Source organism: Meleagris gallopavo, chromosome 3 (genome assembly GCF_905368555.1).
Source record: "Meleagris gallopavo chromosome 3, MGAL_WU_HG_1.1, whole genome shotgun sequence".
In the NCBI taxonomy this organism is placed as follows: Eukaryota; Metazoa; Chordata; class Aves; order Galliformes; family Phasianidae; genus Meleagris; species Meleagris gallopavo.
The window spans coordinates 47,475,505-47,494,473 of NC_139406.1; the positions used below are offsets into that span (position 1 = coordinate 47,475,505).

At 41.9% G+C, this 18,969-nt stretch overlaps 1 protein-coding gene and 1 long non-coding RNA gene across 4 annotated transcripts; one reads left to right on the forward strand and one right to left on the reverse strand.

Annotated features, from left to right (window-relative positions):
- The first annotated feature begins 967 nt into the window (after positions 1 to 967).
- On the forward strand, positions 968 to 6,743 carry LOC109366750 (uncharacterized). 3 transcript variants are annotated; one of them, XR_014882188.1, is made up of 4 exons: positions 971 to 1,927; positions 2,900 to 3,023; positions 3,596 to 4,075; positions 6,181 to 6,743. It is a non-coding gene; the product is annotated as an uncharacterized LOC109366750 (long non-coding RNA). The 3 variants fall into 3 exon arrangements; XR_014882186.1 differs by having other exon boundaries at positions 968 to 1,927; positions 2,900 to 4,075; XR_014882187.1 differs by having other exon boundaries at positions 968 to 1,927; positions 2,900 to 4,017.
- Positions 6,744 to 10,044: 3,301 nt separating this feature from the next.
- On the reverse strand, positions 10,045 to 18,574 carry TYMS (thymidylate synthetase). Its single transcript, XM_010708811.4, has 7 exons — positions 18,325 to 18,574; positions 17,385 to 17,458; positions 16,058 to 16,232; positions 13,495 to 13,596; positions 12,149 to 12,324; positions 11,580 to 11,651; positions 10,045 to 10,685 (listed from the first exon to the last, which is right to left on the reverse strand). The coding sequence occupies exons 1-7, from the start codon at positions 18,482 to 18,484 to the stop codon at positions 10,548 to 10,550; spliced, it is 897 nt and encodes a 298-aa protein (XP_010707113.2). The 5' UTR covers positions 18,485 to 18,574; the 3' UTR covers positions 10,045 to 10,547.
- Positions 18,575 to 18,969: the final 395 nt, after the last annotated feature.

Genomic DNA, 18,969 nt, shown 5'->3' on the forward strand with positions numbered 1-18,969 from the left:
TGGTGTTGTCAGCGACTGGTTTTGTTTCAGTAACGACTCGTAACAGAGCACTAAGAACATTTTTACAGATTCTATGACCCGCAACATTTACTGTACTTTAAGTATGTCCTGTAATGTAATTAATGTTTTCTATTTTTAATGGTAACAGTCGTGTAATTTCTGGTAATCTCCCTGTTGTCCATCCCACCATTACCACGTCTGCTCTTTGTGAGAGGCCTTCAGGTTGTTTCTGTCATTCATTCTTTCAAGCTGTAGTGTTTTCAAAATATTTTCGTATTTTTGAGTAAACTTCCAAACATAAAAACGTGTACGATTCTACTGTTTAGATAAAATGAAAAGAACCTGATGTGTTCTTATCCTTCCCACTGAATTGTCATCTCGCTGGGGCTGTGACTATCTCTTACCACTGAACACTAACCTGAGAAAAAGGGCCTTAAACAAAGAAAGCTTCCTGGGGCTTCCAAGGCAGAATGCTGCCTTACCCACAGCCATCTAAGAATGCTCCCTGTTCTGAAGTGCACTATCTGCACCGTACTGAGAAACCTGAAACGTGGAAAGTGAGTACAAACTAAAGGTAGTGAGTCCCTGCTCTTGTTATTTATGTTTATCTGTTTAATCCAATAAAATCCTTGGGTTTTATTTATTATTTTCATTTTCCTTTTGGGAAGATGCTGTAGGTGTTTGTGACAGCTTCTCCCTCCCCCCGCCCCCAGCACACAAGACTGCTGTGGAACCACACGGCTATGTTGGGTTGAAACCCCAAGAGCACTCTTTTTAAACAGAGTATTCTCTTGCAAACACTGGCTCAAATTGTCATACAGGCAGGTGTGGATGGATATCTGCCTGCCTAGTTTTTGCATTGTGCAGTAGGTATGAGTGAATGTCTAAAAGCAGGAACGAGAGCAAGGCTGCCATTGCCTTGTAGGCCTCGCGGCAGCTGTGCAGAACAAGGCAGAGAGCAGAGGTATGACACTGCAGGTGTCATCTCTTCTCCTCCTTGTGCTTTGGAAAGGGTTAGAACTGCCACACAGGGCACTGAAAAGCTGCTTCTCCCCCTGCACAGTGGAAATGGAGAAGGGCTAACACCAAGCGTTTCCGTTTTCTGTGGTGGTTGTGTCTGCTCAGCTCACTGTGCCTGCTTCCTTGCAGTTCTTGGTGTTAGTTAGGGAGTCCCTGTATAAAAAGAGCAGCATTTTCCAGAATGAGCCTAAAGCATTTCGTAGGAAAAAATGGTGCAGAGAGGTGCTGGTCTCTGAATCCTGAGCTGACAGGGATGCTTGCTGCTGGAGTTTGGCCTGAGCGATGGCACTTTGGCTTAACTTGGTGTCTCTTTCCCAGTGGATGTGTGAGGGACCTAGATTACATTTCCTTCCCCTCCATTTGGTGCACAGTGCCCAGAAATCCACCAGAGTTTATTCTGGCATTCCCCACAGGTCTTTTAGTGAATCCACTCTGAACAAATCTCCCATGTCAGTTTTGAATGCAAATATTTGCTGCTTGTGCGCAGCACGTTGGTTAATTTTGAATTCTCTGTTAATTTAAGTCAGATTTTTTAAAAATTGTAACAACCACTTTATTGAGGAGATCAGAGTATTCCCAGCACTGCATACTTTTGCAAAACACAGCCTATCTCCTTCAAGTATTTTGTTTTAGTGCAGAGAAATTGGCCCTTGTGTTGCTTTCAATTTGTGCTTCCTAAAGGAGAGGAGCCAGTTACCCCATTAAACTCAGCGGGGCCTGAAGAGCAGGCTGCAGGTTTAAAAGGGAAACCTGAGTGCAGCATTCCTGGTGAATCAGTCATGCACCAGCACTGCAGCGAGCTGCTGTGAAAGCATTCCTTCTTCATCAAAATTCCCTCTCCATGGGAGCCCTTCGCCCCTGTGCTTTGTGCCCCACTGCCCAGCCTCCAAGTCTCTTGCAGTTACTGGTAAGTACATGCTGATGGATGGACCCTTGAAAATCCATCCTGTGCTTGCTCACAGCTTGTTTTTTCCTGAACCTCAGCAGGGGCTGCACTCACCCTTTGCTTGGTGTCCCCACACTCATTCACGTTTTGACAGTCATCCAGTGCTTTGGTGGCTGTTGATGCTTATTGACTTTGGTGTTCGGAAGCACTGAGGAATGACTCAAGTTGGCTGGTGTCCAGCATGGGCATTCCTTCCCTTAAGCTAAAGGGAGCAAGAGCAATAGAAATGGTTTACAGCATTTATATTTGTTGCTATTTGTTAAGGTCACTACATTAAATCTGTACATTTCACCTTGCTGTCTTTATCAATGGACTGATGGACTGTCATTTGCAAAGGAGAGTTGTTGTCTCTTTTCATTTGATACCAAAGTTCATTAGCTACACTGAGTTTAAGATTATAGTAATTAGACCACTAATAGGCTAAGTATAATCCTGTGTGCCACTGTTGTCAGAATAGCACCAGCCATTTAAGTGCGATCAGAGTTGAATGGGTTTTCTAAATACTGAGTGTTCTTGCTTATGTAAGCATCAACTTTGTTTATGCAGAACTCTTCCTCCAGGCAGTTGTTCATTCCCTGCCCTGTTTGCAGCTGCACTTCTGAAGCAGAAGTGGGTGCCCCAGACCACGGAAATGAGCAATTCCTCCTTTGCTGCTCAGTCTGGTGTTTCACTGTCACTGCTGCATATGTCAAAAACCTCCAAGCCATCAGATGATCACCCTCAAAACTCTGACCTGGTGATAAGGCTTTTCCTCTCTTAGTTTACATCTGTAATTCTTATAGAAATATAGATATACATATATGTATATAATTAACATAGCAATCTGCCAAGTACATGCTCTGTTATTTTAAGCTTCTTCAAGGATTCATCATTATTCTTAGTCATCCTCAGATGTGAGTTTGCACGTCCCTGGTTTGTTACTTTCTGCTCCAGACCCAGTGATATAAGATGCTGAACGCCCTTTGGTCTTCATGAGTGAGATGAGCTTGCTGCAGCCTGCTGAGAAAGCTACAGGACATCAGCCTCTGTAGGACAGGCTTCACTCCACCCAGGGCATGTGAGTGGGATATTCTCCCCACAATGCAAAGAGGCATTGACTGTTGATGTGTCTTGCCCAGAATCACACAAAGAGCACTGATGAGTCTGCATCTCAAGTACTGTGTTTTGGGACCCTCACTACAAGAAAGCCCTGGAGCATGTCCAGAGGAGGGCAGCAAAGCTGTGAGGAGCAACTGAGCGAACTGGGATTGTTCAGTTTGAAGAAGAGGAGGCTAAGGGGAGACCTTATCGCTCTCTACAATGACCTGAAAGGAAGTTGTGGTGAGGTGGGAGTCCGCCTCCGTTCCCAGGTGACTGCAATAGGACATGAGGAAATGACCTCAAGTTGTATCAGGGGTGGTTCAGGTTGGATATTAGGAGAAATTTCTTCTCTGAAAGAGTGGTTGGGCACTGGCAGAGGCTGCCCAGGGAGGTGGTAGAGTCACTGTCCCTGGAGGTGTTCAAGAACTGTGTGGATGTGGCACTGAGGGATGTGGTCAGTGGGCATGGTGGGGAAGAGTTGATGATTGAACTAGATGATCTTGGTAGTCTTTTCCAATCTTAATGATTCTATGAGTCTATGTTTGGCAGCACATCACAGGCTGATAGCTGGGATGGAATAGCTACTCTGCCTTGTCTCCCTGCTGGATCAAGGGTAAAGGGAAAAGACTAGTAGCTGTGCCTCAAGTGGCGAGCCTCACTTCATCTGTTTTAATACATTTTTATTATGCTGTGCTTTTTTTTTATTTTATTCATCATCCTTAAACCAACATGACAAACAATTGCACAGATTTCAGATATACCACTGATGTGCTAACAGAAGTCATGGAGAGTCATCTATCCTTCAAAGGTGGACCTTGGTACCCTCCCTCTTCCTCGTTCTTGGACTGTTTCATCAGTTCAGATGGGAGCAGCTCAAGAATGCAACACCAGCCTGTGGGACTTAGGCTGGAGGGGCAGCCATAAGGATGAAATCCACAGAGCGAGAAGAAATTCTTCTTCAGTGTCGCTTGGTATATACATTTGCTCTCCAACAGAAACCTTCCAAAACTGCCTTCTCGGGAAAAGGGGGTGAGCTAAAGCAGAACTGCACCTGATGAGAACCATTACTCTGCAGCCCCTAGAGAACGGGAAGGGGCTGTGTGAGATAGAGCGTGGTGAATGCCAGCATTTCCTTGTGTCCCAGGAGCACAGTCAGCCATGCAGTTCACCATGCACTGGTGACTTTTTGCTGTAAGGCTGCTTTTGTGGTGGGTTAGCAAGGAGATCGTGCTGTTCTCTGCTGCTTCCAAGGATATTTCTGATTTGCAATTCTCTTACAGTGAAATAACTGGGGAGAAGAGGGAGGGCTAATTCAGCAAAATTGATCTATTTGATCAAAATTACGGCTTTCGAAAAAAAAAAAAAAAAAGGTTAAAACACCTGTACTCCTTCAGTTTCTCCAAGAAGCAGTCTTTGATGGGCCATTTAACACACATGCTCCAGAAGCAGAAATCTGGCCCACACAGCACCCTATGTTGCCTGCACTGTCCTAACAGGTGAAATGGGTCTGAATGTTTGGTCTGACAACAGCAAGGTTTTAAATGGTGTGAGAGACACAGAAATGCTGACAGCCGGTGGTCAGTTCTCCCTGCTAGCTACTCAACACTGAGAACTTTTGCAGGACTGGGTAGAAATGTAACTTTGCAAATAGGTTTTGGGAGGTGATAACCATGCCCAATGCTATTTAACTAATTCTCCCAGTAAGGCAGAGTGTTGCAATCCTGTCTATTCCTTGGGATATACCCAGAGAATGTGAGTACTGAGAACTAGGTATCAGGGTAGAAATGGAGGTCTCTTTGGTATGCGCTTATATACTCAGTGCACTATACTCAGCTCATGCTCACAGCTCAGAACGGATGCAGAGGCTGAGGTTTCCTAGCCCAGCCTCCACATCACCCCATCAGCCATTTGGCCTCTCCACCAAGCAGGTTTTGCTCAGACAGGCTAGGCCACTTGGTGCTAGTCTCAGAGCTCGCCACGTCAGCTCCTCTGACTGCAGGACGGGGTGGAGAATGGGCACATGTCCCCTGCAGCCAGCTCTGCTGTGCTGGCAGTCACTTCCAAAGATGGAGAGTTGGAAGAAAGATGGTATGCTGTGTCTCGGTCAGGGTGCAGTGAGGGCTGGCTGCTCCCTGCAGCACACTTGGGAGACAACTGTGCAGCTTTATAAGGTTGTAAATAACCTTCCCTTTCTCTCAAGGAAACTCCTTGCCAGTATTTGTGTTAGTCTCTATCATCTGCTACACTTAAACGTTTTTCACATTAAATACCTCAGTGAATTCAAAACCAGAACTAATACATGTAATAACTGTATCAGACTATATCACTAATAGTGAAGTGTCAAAAGTCAGGCTGGTACCTTTCAGAACAGCAGACTTCAAGCTCATGTAAATGCTTTTTTACTGCAGCCATCTTCTTGCCAAGTCTTGACACTAAATCTGCAGAGCTCATGTAGAGGAACTGTTAGATCAGGGCTTGAGCTGGTGATTGAGCACCTGGTGAAGGGGAATCCCTGAACCAGGGAAGCAGAGGCAGATTGTCAGCACCTGTGCCCTCCCTGTGCCCAGAAAGGGTGGACCCATGGTGGAGCCATGCTGGGCTCATATAAGGGCAGCCACTGTAGGGGGAGCATTTCTTAGGCCTAGGTCGCTTCTTCGGGAGTGCTGTATGACCAGAGAGTACTTTCATCAGTGGGGTGAGTTTGACTTTTCTTTCTGTGCATAACTATTGGCTTTCCTGCTAATACTTTGCCTGGTATCACCACGAACCAGTCAGTCATGCTTTTGCTTCTTCATGAGAACAACCCAATGATGTGATTTAACAACTCTCAGTTCTCTATGACAACTGGAGTCAACATGATTGTGTTTGTGTAGCTTCCCTGCTGCTCATTTCTGATTCCAAGTCCTACCATCAGCATATTTCATTGTGCTTCTCACTGTCAGCTATTCTCTACAAGTAGATAAGGGAGTGAATTTGGGGAGAAGATCTAGGAGGAAGAGCTTGAGTTTTAATATAGTTCAGATTTATAAACTAAATGCTAGTCCCGAGTATTGGCTTTAATTGATGGTTTGTATTATCTTTTTCTTCTTTTCATTGTAACACCTGAAAATGATGTGTTTATTGTTTGTCCACAGAACTCCCCTGGAAATAGAAGGAATAGTATTATCAGTACTACAAACCTGGGAAATGAATGTGAAACCTGAACTGACAGAGCAACTTAGCCAAGCTCCAGGCAGGATATCTCTAGCACGGTTAGAAATTGAATCCTGTCTCTTATCCAAGTGCAAGAATGATCTTCTGCAGAGCAATCGCTTTGGCTGTCTCAAAATCAGGATAGGTGCTCAATCACATTCCAGAGCTGCGCGGTGCTTAGCATGCTGAAGGAGGGCTGACAGCCCAGGCCTCACTGCATCTGCAGTCCTGGACTGGGAACATGGATGTTGAGTGATCGGAAGGGGTTGAACTGGCTCCTGAAGAGGCAAATCCTACAGAGATTTTGAGGAATGTGTGAGGTGTAACCTGGCAGAGCTGTGTGAGCATTTACATAATCTTCAGTGCAAAGTCAGTCTTACTTGCTTGGGCTAAGCCCACTGTCCTTGAATGGAAGAACCATTTCCACTTCACTTTTTACTTGCGGAGTTCAGCATCCAGTAAGGGGGCACTAATTTCTAAACACGCTCCAATGAGACTATGCCCATGCCCATGCCCACATACACAGATATATCTGTATATATATCTGTATATATATCTGTATATATATCTGTATATATATCTGTATATATATCTGTATATATATCTGTATAATATCTGTATATGTGTAACTAGCTCATGTCATCCACTTGTGTCAGTTATGGCTCTCTTAATAGCTTACAAGCATAATGTGGCTCTTTCAAGGATTGGTAACATCCTTGAACACTGTTTCATCCAAATACTCACACTCTTTCATTTAAATTGAGTAATAAAATAATTTGGCTTTACTGAACCACACAGACGGGATGCTGTACAAATGTTTTGTTATCAGTTGCCAGCAGCAATTTTAGCAGCTCCTATGCTGTGTTAATTTGGGAGACTTCAGACCTTGTTATTTTTTCCCTTGTAGTGCTACAACAGAGTGATTATAAACAGCTTCTACAAGCTAGAGCCTTCAGTTATCTTCAAACTGTCAGCTGCAGGCAGGGAAGAGTGAATGAAACCTTGTCTATGCCACTGATTGCCAAGAAGAATAAGGCTCTTCAAAATGCAGCAGTAGTAAGAAAATCTATTTCTCCCTACTTTCCATCCTGGCCTGTTAAGTTTCTTCAGCTGTTGTGCCTGTGACTTGTAAGCGTAAGCTTGTATGCTGTGCAGTAATTTTTGTTTGTTTCATGTCGGACTATAGGGCTGCACCAAAAGACTTCTGACCTTTTGGCCTTGGGCACTTTTTCTCCAGCAGAAATTGCTGTGACAGTTTGTCAGGAGTTGCATTAAAATAGGAAAGAATAGGAGTGCTGTTCATCTTTACCTTTTAGTCGTTCCCCTCATGTTCTTCACTTAAGTAAATCCACACATTGCTCTGTTTTGTTTTCAGTTCCTATTTGCCCCCGTGCTGAGAGTGCTGGTCTCCATGAACTAGTCCAGCAATTGATGACACTCGATGATATCTCAGCATCCAGAAATCCCGAAAGCATGCTAACTATACAAAACGCTGCCGTAAGAACTGGCTGAGGTGGCAGTCTTTTTTTCCCTCTTAAAAGGATGCTGCCACTTGGTGTTCCCAGCATGCATGTGTTGTTGTCAATGTGGGCTCCAAAGGGAAGTTAAGCGTGGATTTTGATGACTGACAAGAGAGTTTCTTCTTTTTTGACCTCTCATCTGACTAGAAAATGAATGTTCTTGCAGATATTACTGTAAGGCCAAGAAAGGGGAAAGAAATTATGGAAGGATGCATTCAGAAAATGAATGACAAGAATGGAAAAAGGAACTTAAAAGTCCAGATTCTGAGGCAGAATGAGTAGCAGTTAACACGGCAAATGGCAAGGACTCAGAAATGCTGTGGATGTGCAGACCTTGTAATAAACAGACTTTCAGTGCCACTTGTAGAACTCTTTAAGTCAGCAGCTGGAAAGCATGAGAAGTAAGAAGCTTATTTATCAGGAACTAAGTGTAAGAACACATCCTTCTCTCAAAAGGCCTATGGGTTCCTTTCAGGGATTCCCATGAGATCTAGCAACGTCCTGTGTTTTGTCTACACCAGTGTTCTGAAGTATAGCCTTCAGTCATACCAGTCCTCTTTGCCAGCAGTGAACGAGCTTCACGCCCTGTAAATCCTTTGAGTACATTATGTTTAAGTCTATGTATTCAGATTCTTTGAATATTCATTTTCTTGGCCTGAAAATATAGAAGTCTAATGCTTATTAATTCAAAGTGTGTTTACATTTTATTCCCATTAAAGCCTCCTGCATAGTAAAACATTTCTGCCTTATATATTTTTCATCTCTGCAGCAGCATAAACTGTCTTGGACTCAAAAGTATGTGTATCATTTCAGCAACTGCTAGTGGTAGTAAACTGTTCTGATGAAGGGATATTTCAGTTAATTCCTGCACAGAAAAGCTGTAGCTCTTCCAGATCTGGTCTGTTACTGTGTTAAAGCATGCTGTGTGCATACATACACATGCAAGAATACACCATTTTTCACAAAGGTAGTACTTAAAAGATTTTTATTTTTTTTTCTCTTTCCAGTTGGACTAACTTCTCTTTAATTCTTTCTTCTCTTGTACTGGTTCATTTCACTGAGACTCATTCATTCCACTCGAGCCATTAGTCATTTTGTTATGCTTTCCCTCTGGCTACACTTGCTAGAACACCCTGCAGATTCCATCTTATCTGAAGTGTTGCATAAATTGGTTTCCAGCAAAAGTAACTTGACTTGCTAAGTGCAGACAGCATGGTTAAGTGAACTTGCAACCCAAACTGTTTCCCTATATTTTAGGAGGACTGTAAATATACTCAACAATTGTTAACTTACAAGAGTATGGTCATGATTTGAAATGGGTGACATCCTAACTAATGGAGATAGTCTTGAATAGCCTAACTAGATGACTTTTAAATGTAGGATTATTAGGGTTGGAATGAAATTTACAGGGAAGAGCATGTGACGTGGATTTTAGGCCTAGTAACAAGAACACTGCTTAAATGAATCTGTGAGTTCAGCAGTTTGAAAGAAGGCAAAGGCCCAAGTTTGTTTAAGTTGGGTACTGAGCATCCATACAATGCAGCCTCGGAAAAAAAATCAGTTTGATCCTTCCACGTATGGTCTGTTCATCTCTGTTCAAGAAGGATGGAGAAATAAGGAGAACCTCTCTGAGAAGCAGTAGCTTGCTTACATCTGGTGCACTTAAAAAAGGCAATGATATCCTCTTTCTGGAATTGTTTGGTTGGCTACATTGGAGACAAAACCAGCAATAATTTAGGTTCACTTAGTCATACTCGTTGGAAATCAAAACACAATGATTAGTATTAATATCCTGAACATAGTTTCAGTAGGAAATAAGGGTAGAAAGATGCAACTAGTTTTATAGTAGAAGTTGACTGGTCCATGTAAGGAGATGCAGGAAATTCTTGCCCATGGTAGCATATATTGGACTGCTAAAACATAATCCTAGAATCAGAATGGTTTGGATTGGAAGGGACCCTTAAGATCATCTAGTTCCAAACCCCTGCTGTAGGCTTCCTTCTAGACACCTCCCTCTAGATCAGGTTGCTCACAGCCCCATTCAGGGAGGGGGCTTCCACAACCTCACTGTGCAACCTGTTCCAGTTGTCTCACCACACTCGCAGTAAATAATTTCTTCCTATTATCTACTCTAAATCTACCCTCCTCTACTTTAAAGCCAATTTCCCCTGTCCTGTCACTCCGTGCCATTACACTAAGTCCCTCCCTAGCTCTCCTGTAGCCCCCTTTGCTTTCCAACTCTTATTTACTGCAAGCATATTAAAATTAAATATGGATTCCGAAAGATTTTTTTAAAAAACAAAGTTTTATTAAACAAATGTATTTTAAAGACCTCTATGAAAGAATCTTCTGTTGTACATAAAGATTCTTATTTTCAGTACTAAATAAAGCGTATAAGCAAATACAACTCAGAAATAATAGCTGAATAGTAACTGAAACAGCCACAGTCAAATGAAGTAATCAGTAGAAAAGTATCTCTCAAACAATGTAAAAATGGGATAACATTTGCATACTAAATGTGTTATTTAGAGAGGAATAAATAATCCAAGTTCACTGTCTGACGAGCCAGGAATTCTACTCTGCTTCATAGCAGATATAAAAAAACAGCAGTAAATTCCATGCCTACGTACATGTTCTTACAACTTAGTAATGAAGGCAACATTGATCTATTTTTCAATACTAAGGCATATACCTTTAGAATTATACTTAAAAAAACCTGTAACTTCAAGTACAGAAGAAGCAAAGTAGCTTAGGTAGATTTCCTTATTAATAGAAGATGTTTAATAGCATTAAACAGCCATCTCCATCTTAATTGGTGGATGAGGGTTATAATCTTCAATCTGAAAGTCTTCTGCCTTAAAGTCACTGATGTCTTCAACCTTACGAAGGATTTTGAGTTTGGGTAAAGGTCTGGGCTCCCTTTGAAGCTAAAATAAAAGCACGTCCTATGTTAATTGCACAGAAGTAATAAATACTTAAGAGACAGAGACTTTGTGTTATAAATTAGACCTCATTAATCTAAATTCAGATTTCCCCATGTAGATTCTCCTTCTTTCCCAAGAAGGCATAAAAAAAAAAATAATTACAAGACGGTTTGACATAATCTACTTTAGTATTTTGATTAGGTGCAGCAGCATCCAACTGCACTGTGAGCAGTCTGAGTTTGCAGAGCTATTCTAGTGGATGCAAATTAGATTCCTTCCAGACAAAACTAAATTGGAAATTCTGATGAAGATGTGCATCAAATGTGCTGCAATTTCTCACAGGAACATTAGAGCCCAATCCAATAGCTACTTCTCTGGGTGGTTTTGAGCTCTATGAATGGTGAGGATACTCAATCCAACTAAAATCCTTATTTTCTTCTCCTGCACTAAATTACTTCCTGAAGAAAATAGAGCCTTATCCGAGCAAACTGATTTAACTAATTTGAATTGATGAGTTATCTTTTCCTGATATACCTAAAAAGACATTTTATTGTGTTTATCCTCTTGGGCAGAATGATTTTCTAAAGTTTTGTAATGACGAAGTCAAAAATAGGGGTATGGACTCAAGGTCTTGAACTTAGTTCTAGAATAGTCCGTTTTGATCTGGAGTAGCATACAGATGTTCATTTCAGTCATGTTTGTTACAAAAAAAGAATAAATACAAATTCTATATAGGTTAAAGACCAGTTTGTGAAATGCAATTTTTAGGACAGAAATGTGGAAAAGAAAAGCCATGCAAATTAGCATCTGGAAAACAGTACACACAGTACTGAGACAATTTGATATTTGATGAGCACTGTGGAAAATAAAGTACAAGAACACAAAATGTATACTTACTTGAACTTTTAGAGGCTCCACATGATTCAGATATATGTGAGCATCTCCTAAGGTGTGTATGAATTCTCCAGGCTGAAAAGAAAAGAGAATACGTGATAGTTACAGTGACTGAACAGACACTACTGATTTGCTCATCCACTGGAAACAGATGTGGCAGTGATATCCAGCCTTGTTTCACATCTCATATGTATTACTTGCTCAAGCTGTTTCAAACTAGCAACTTTAGCCACTGCTAAACAATGTAGATTGTGCAAGCAAAGGTGTCAGTCACAAGATAAACCCCAAAGCATTTCTAGAGCATCCAAGTAAGGTTTGCAGGCTTTCTATGACTTGGCAATTCTTAAACAATCTAGCTTATATATACATATATAAGCAAGATCCTGAACAGTACACTCATTTCATGGTTTAGTGGCTTGTGGTAGCAATGGTAATGGGAGGACAGCTGGACTAGATAATCTGGTAGGTCCTTTCCAACCTTGTGATTCTATGATTTCTCCTGAGCATGACACCAGAGCCTTTTAGTCCCTCACTCTTCAGACAGTATCAAATAAAATGGTTAAATAGCCTACCTTCAGCCCTGTGACGTGGGCAATCATGTATGTGAGCAGCGAATAGCTGGCAATATTGAAAGGCACTCCTAGTCCCATATCTCCAGACCTCTGATACAGTTGGCAAGACAGTTCACCATTTAGAACATAGAACTGGCAAAGAGCATGGCAAGGTGGCAAAGCCATCAGAGAAATATCTAAGAATTACAATACAGAAAGAAGGGGGGGGGAGGAGAAATCAAAACTGCATTAGTGTCATAAACTTAGAAAATGCAAAAACTGAACAAGCACAGTGAGAGAGACGGCAGGTAGTGCAGCTTGATACGGCTATCATTCTGTTGCTTCTCTTTAAACAAGAGAGCACCTGCTGCCTAAGCAATTAGGACTGGGTCACAACAAGCTGTCTCCTGGGCTGTATGATCAGAAAAGTCATAAACAGATATTCTATAGAACAGATTATAGAACTGCTGCACAGCAGTTTAGCCTTACTCACCTAGGGGAGCCAATTTATTTCCCTAAAGGAAAACTTTGAGAGCAAAATTAAGCATGCATCCTAAAGCAACTTACAACTGCTTTATCTTACTCACTTCTCACTGCAGTGTAACCTTATTGTTTGTTGAGATTTTAAACTGACTAATCATTGATAAATTCAGAAAATAAAATATGAGTGTTTACACTTAAAGTGAAGACAGTAAATTTACAGCTAGTTTAAGCAAAACTTGAACTCACTCCTGGTATGTGAGGATGTTTAGCCTTAAAAATAGCAGCAGCAGCATGTAGAATCCCCTTTCAGAGATACGAAAGGAAAATGTTGGGGGATTTTTTTTTTTTTTAGTGTATGGATCTACTGCTGCTAAAGTAAAACAACCACTAGCACTAGCTCCTATTTACAAATAATCCTACAAAAGTGAACAGGCCCAAGAAGAATGCCTGCAATAAAAATAACACTTCTGTTCTCAAGTTCTCTGTTTTTTTCTAAGTTTACTATTTAATATATGGCTAAAAAAAAATCCAACAACAACATTGCTTTGGTATACTTATTTTTGTTGTTTTTTAACCTTGTTAACATAAGAACTTCTGTCTCTGAACAGATCGTATGTCAAAAGGCACTGGTAGCCATGTACGTCCCTCACTTTAACAGGGAGATAAAAACTCAGAAGTAATAGTTGAAAAGTTTCGAGGTTTGAGCACAAGAATTAAGCAGAAACAGAACTGACAACCCCTGACCAATTGCACTCAGTGACATACATTTCTGGTAGTTTTATAAAGAATAAGGAAAGGCAGTAAAATGGAACTGATGCTGACACAGTACTTAGAATACAGTTTATATATTTTATAACATTCCCTTAAAGTGCATGGTTCAGTACCTTTGGGATTCCAAGCACACATGATGATTCTTCTGTCATCTGGGTTGGTTTTGATCATCTCAATCACTTTTTGTAACTGATCAACTCCTTGGTTGGAATAATCTGAAGAAAGATACCAAATGTGATCTAAGTCAGATTCAAATCATTATCTATTTTTAAAGCCCAGCCCACACCCTACTGGAAAGCAATATTCAAATGACAGCCTCTGAAGCTTTTATTGAAACTTTGAAGGCAACTAAATTTATCTGTTGGCACTCACCAAGCGTAGGTTATGCTTGGTCTTTCTTTGGCTGCTCTAAGGCTTGTGAAGTTCTCATTACTGTATTAGAATGTGTGCACACCTCTTTTGAATGCTTCCACTACCTTTAGCATCCACCGAAATTGGACGATTCCTATCTAAAGTTTTCTTCCAAGCATCAAAAACTAGAAGTCTGCACTTACACTACATCCCAGGAAACAAAGGTTGTGATACAAATATATTAATTGTACGAAACGTGTTATGATGATGAATATGACATTCATGATACCTAAAAAGGACGGAATTGTATTGGAATGAGCAACAGATATTAACATTTCATTCGCATGTTTTTTAAAGTAATTCTCCCATTCTGTTTCTGTTTCTGTAGAACATGCCTTTGTCTGCAACTTAAATTTATGTGCTATAGTACTCCTACTCAAAAAAAAAAAAATCAAAAATCACATCCAGACCACTAACACAGAATGCCGTGCATTCTTTGAATGCTTAAAAGAAGAAAGCTTTTGACAAGTAAATACATACATCTATCTAGCACTCACCAAGGTCATTTATGAAAACTAAATTTCTGAAACACTCGGAGCCAGAAGGCACAGGATATTACAATCCACCCAGTGACCCTTGCTGGCTGACTTTAGGCTTGATGTCAATTATAGAGAAATTCACTGGAATTAACAGCAGAATGCATACCAGAATAAAAAGAATCATTAGTTGTTTTTCATTATTCTGACTCATGCCAGTGAATCAGCATGGCTGGCAACTAATTTTTTCTAATAACTCTTCTTGCAACCCAACACCAAATTACAGTGATAGAGACCCAAGCTGGTTGGCAAACAACATGGTAATATACCAGCAGCACTGTGCCAGAAACTTTTTCAAATGGTTTTTTTAGATCCTGAAGCTAATTATCATGCATTAGTAGTGCAACATAATGAAATCCATTAGCAATGGAAATTTATCTCATTTATTTTTCTGTAGTATACAGTAACTCAGATCTTTTAAGTTAGGAAAGCTAAAACGTTTTACTAAGTTTTTACATTTCACTGTTTGCACCACTTATGTTAGGGTAAAACTGTTCTCTGCCAGTAGTCAATATGCCAATATTAAGTACAGTATCTGTAACTAATGTCAACTTTGAGAACATATTGACAAAAAAATACAAGAGAAAAAAATAAATTGTATTCTTCCAGATGCACCAGATGCATATATATATTATATGTATATGTATATATATATATATGTATATATATATTTTTTGACTCTTCTTTTAATGGCAGTCCTAAGTGGTTTTTTTTTTTGACATCCTCTCCTTCAACAATTTAGAAAGAACCACCCAAACACTTCAAAGTAAGTTTAATGAATCAATTCAACTGAAAATAAAAAAAACTGCATCATGTTGTAGTTCATTACAGCTATTCTATCTACAGCATCATCCTGCTTTGTTCTAACTGTAAAACAGAAAAACCTCACAACCTCACCACATTGTAGCCTTCCAATACTTGAAGGGAGCATATAAACAGGAGGGGGAGCAGCTGTTTACGAGGGTGGACAGTGATAGGACAAGGAGGAATGATTTTAAAGTGAGACAGGAGAGATTTAGGTTAGATATTAGGAGGAAGTTTTTCACACAGAGGGTGGTGAGGCACTGGAACAGGTTGCCCAAGGAGGCTGTGGATGCCCCATCCCTGGAGGCATTCAAGGCCAGGCTGGATGTGGCTCTGGGCAGCCTGGTCTGGTGGTTGGTGACCCTGCACATAGCAGGGGGGTTGAAACTAGACGATTATTATGGTCCTTTTCAACCCAGGCCATTCTATGATACTACAATTTCTTTTCCACAATGTCCCATGAACATACAGAACTAACACCACTTCCTGCCAGTATAAGTGCATCATGGAATTAACATTATTTCATCGTGGAATTAGCATCCTTTGTTGGTATTCAGAGAGTGCAGTCTTTGTTCCACTGCTGTCACTGAGCTAGCTTATGGTTCTGGACTGCAATACAGATACGCATCTCTCCATCTACCGGTGACCATACCACCTCTACATTAAAGTAAAAATAACGTATACATTATGTATGATTCCTCTGTTCTATAAATACCAAACTATCACATACAAAGCTAAATCTTTCACAATAATTAGATTCAGCTAATTAAAAAGTATAAAGCAAAATTCACCCTCAGATTACTCATTCTTTTTTCATTCCACGTGAACAGTCCTTCTAACAACAGTACAACCCACCCACAGACTTCTGGAAGTGAGGTTCCAGTCATCCCACTAAATAATCAAGGCTGCATTTTTATGTGATTACCTGTGTGCATGTCTTTGTATTCTGCTCCGAAGTGCCTCCATTGGAAACCATAAACTGGTCCCAAGTCCCCCTCTTCTCTAGAGCAAAACCCCTGCTTATCCAGGAACTCACGTGATCCATTGGCATCCCAAATCTTTACACCCTTTGCAGAGAGCTCTTTAGCATTTGTAGAACCCTACAAAATACAGACAGTATGAAGTTTACCTTCTAATCCCAGAACAGAGAACACGATTTGACGCAGAAGCATTAAGCCTTGCTACTCAGCAATTTCTCCATTTTTAACATAAAAGATGGGCAGTCTGATTAATGTACTAGATGCTTTCTCGCACTTGGACAGAACAAATCTTTTAAGCACCTTACTAGACTTCTGAGGTGCCAAGCTGCAGTTGTTTAACTCAAAAAAATTACAGTCTCAAGGTCACCTGCTGTGTATCATTTCACATACACATCTACAGAGAACAAGATTTTACTCTTCAAATGGATAAAAGCAGACAAAGCATGGCCTAGACAATGTCTTTCCCAAGCCACCTCTAATGAAGTTAGTCTGAAAGTCCCTTTTGTTAACATGACAAAAATGAAAACATGACAAAATGAATAGAAAAGTTTCACTGAATTCTGCAGTGAGTGCCAATCAGCAAACTCAAAAATCCAGCATAACAAGTATTCTGTTTGGGGGAGTGCGCAGTCTTTTATCTTTGAAAAAAAGATACTTTAAAAATTATCTGTGTGAGTCCCCTTGTCTAGCAAACGGTTGTCTAGGTTTTCCCACATCAGCACATTGTTACAGCATTTCAAGGAACACTTGTACTGCAACATATTATCTACAGAATTTTAGTATTTTGAACTGCAGCAATTAGCCCTATTGGGTGTCATTTTTTGCTATTTAATAGCCTAGTGTTTACTTCAGTCTTACTGCACCTGTGGTTCCTCACTGTTTGCTTCTGTTCAAATCAATACAAGCTACCTATTGAAAAGCAAATCATTAAGATTGTTTGCAAATTACAATATTATTTCTCATGTAAACACTAATAAAAAGACTCCATTAGGCTTTTTAACTGCAGCAAAACAGCAAAAGCTCTCCCTGTACCAGACTGTTTCCCTTAAAAAGAAAGAGAAGAAAAAAATGTTCTGATTTGTAACAATGCAATAGTATTCACTGAAATACATGGAATGTTTTGAAAACAACAGTCTTGTACACATGGGCTGTTCTGCTATTCCAACAGAAGCACCTGCATTCACACCAAATTCCTTAGCCCATTTCACACCAGTACATCAGACTGATGCCATTCTCAGGCCTACTATTGATAGACCCATCCAGATACAGCACCTTGATAAACCACAGCAGCTCCTCCAGCACTCCTTTCCAGAACACTCTCTTTGTTGTCAGCAGTGGGAACTGATCTGAAAAACAGTTACAAGGTGTCAGAGATGATCAACGATTTGTTGGGATGAAAACAGATAATCCTAGGGGTTAGAAGGAACATGTGGAGATCACCTATTCCAACCCCCAATTAAAGGTTCCCTACAGTAGATTATACAGGAAAGCACCCAGGTTGGGTTTGAATACCTCCAGAGAAGGAGACTCTATAGCCCCCCTGGGCAGCCTGTTCCAGTGCTATCAACCTCAGACTAATGCATATTTTTCTTATGTTCAGATGGAACTTCCTGTGTTCCACTTTGTGCCTACTGCCCCTTGTTTTGTCACCAGGCACTGCTTACAAGAGCCTGATCCCATCTGCCCAAATAACTGACGTTTTTCCACACACAGAAGGCAATGCCCCTGTCTGACACTGAGGTTTGCTGTTGGGAAAGGACGTGTCATGCTCTTACTGGGACCAAGGCTGACAGGCACACTGCAGTGCTGGATGGAGGTGAGGACCTACACGTGGGCAGCACACAGGGCTGCAGAGGTATTCGCAACGGGAAGCAGAGCCTTAAGGTAAAATTATAAGAATCTATCGCACTGACGGCTCTTCCTGCACTGACGTCCCCTGCTTACTTTATCACGAGATGAGAGCAGCGGGGCCGGGCCCCAGACCCACAACCACCGCCTGCTCCTTCCCGCAATGCAGAAAACATCGCGGGGGACGCCGAGCCGGCCCCGCTCCATGCAGCCCTGCTGCGGGGCGGCAGAAGATGGCGGCCGAGCCCCGGGACGAGAAGTCGGCCCCCGCAGAGAACGGGGGCGAGCACCGGAGGGACTGAGCTGCGGGCAGCTCCCGGGGCAGCCTGCAGCCGGAAGGACCGCGGGTCCCAGAGGTGCCGACCTCTCAGACTGTACCGCGCCTGCATGCCGAAGACGGAGATGGTGCCGGTGCCCGTGCGGTCCTCCTTTCGGTGGCCGTGCTGCAGGATGTGCCGGACCTGCTGCAAGTACTGGGGCTCGCCGCCCTCCAGGCTGCTCGACGACTCCTCCGCGGCCGGCATGGCGGGCAGGAGTCGGCCCGAGCGGTCCGCCCGTCTCCGCCGAGCCCGCCAAAACCCTTCCTTCCCGCGCAGAGGCACTCAGGGGCGGGCTGCCGCCTCCCTCTCCTCTCCACCCCCTCCGGGAGGCACCGTACGCGCCGCCTTCTGCTCAGGGCAGGACCGCGGCCGCCCGTTGTCTGCTCCTTATTGCGTTAGGCGAGGTGTGAGGGCTGCGAGGGCGTTGGGGTAGTATAGCGGCGGCAAGGATTGTATTAACATTTATAAAGATGCTAACATCGTGCATCTCATACGTTTAGCTAAACACTTCCTTGGCACACAGAGGACTCACAAAGCCTACACTCAGAGCTTGTGACAGCCCATCTTCCTAAAAATACCTGCCTGAAGTGAATGTAAGTTGGGCTAAGGACAGTGCAAGCAAAAATGGAAGAAAACATATCCGGTTCTCTCGCGAGGCTGACATTTTCAGACAGCAAATGCAGCTGTGA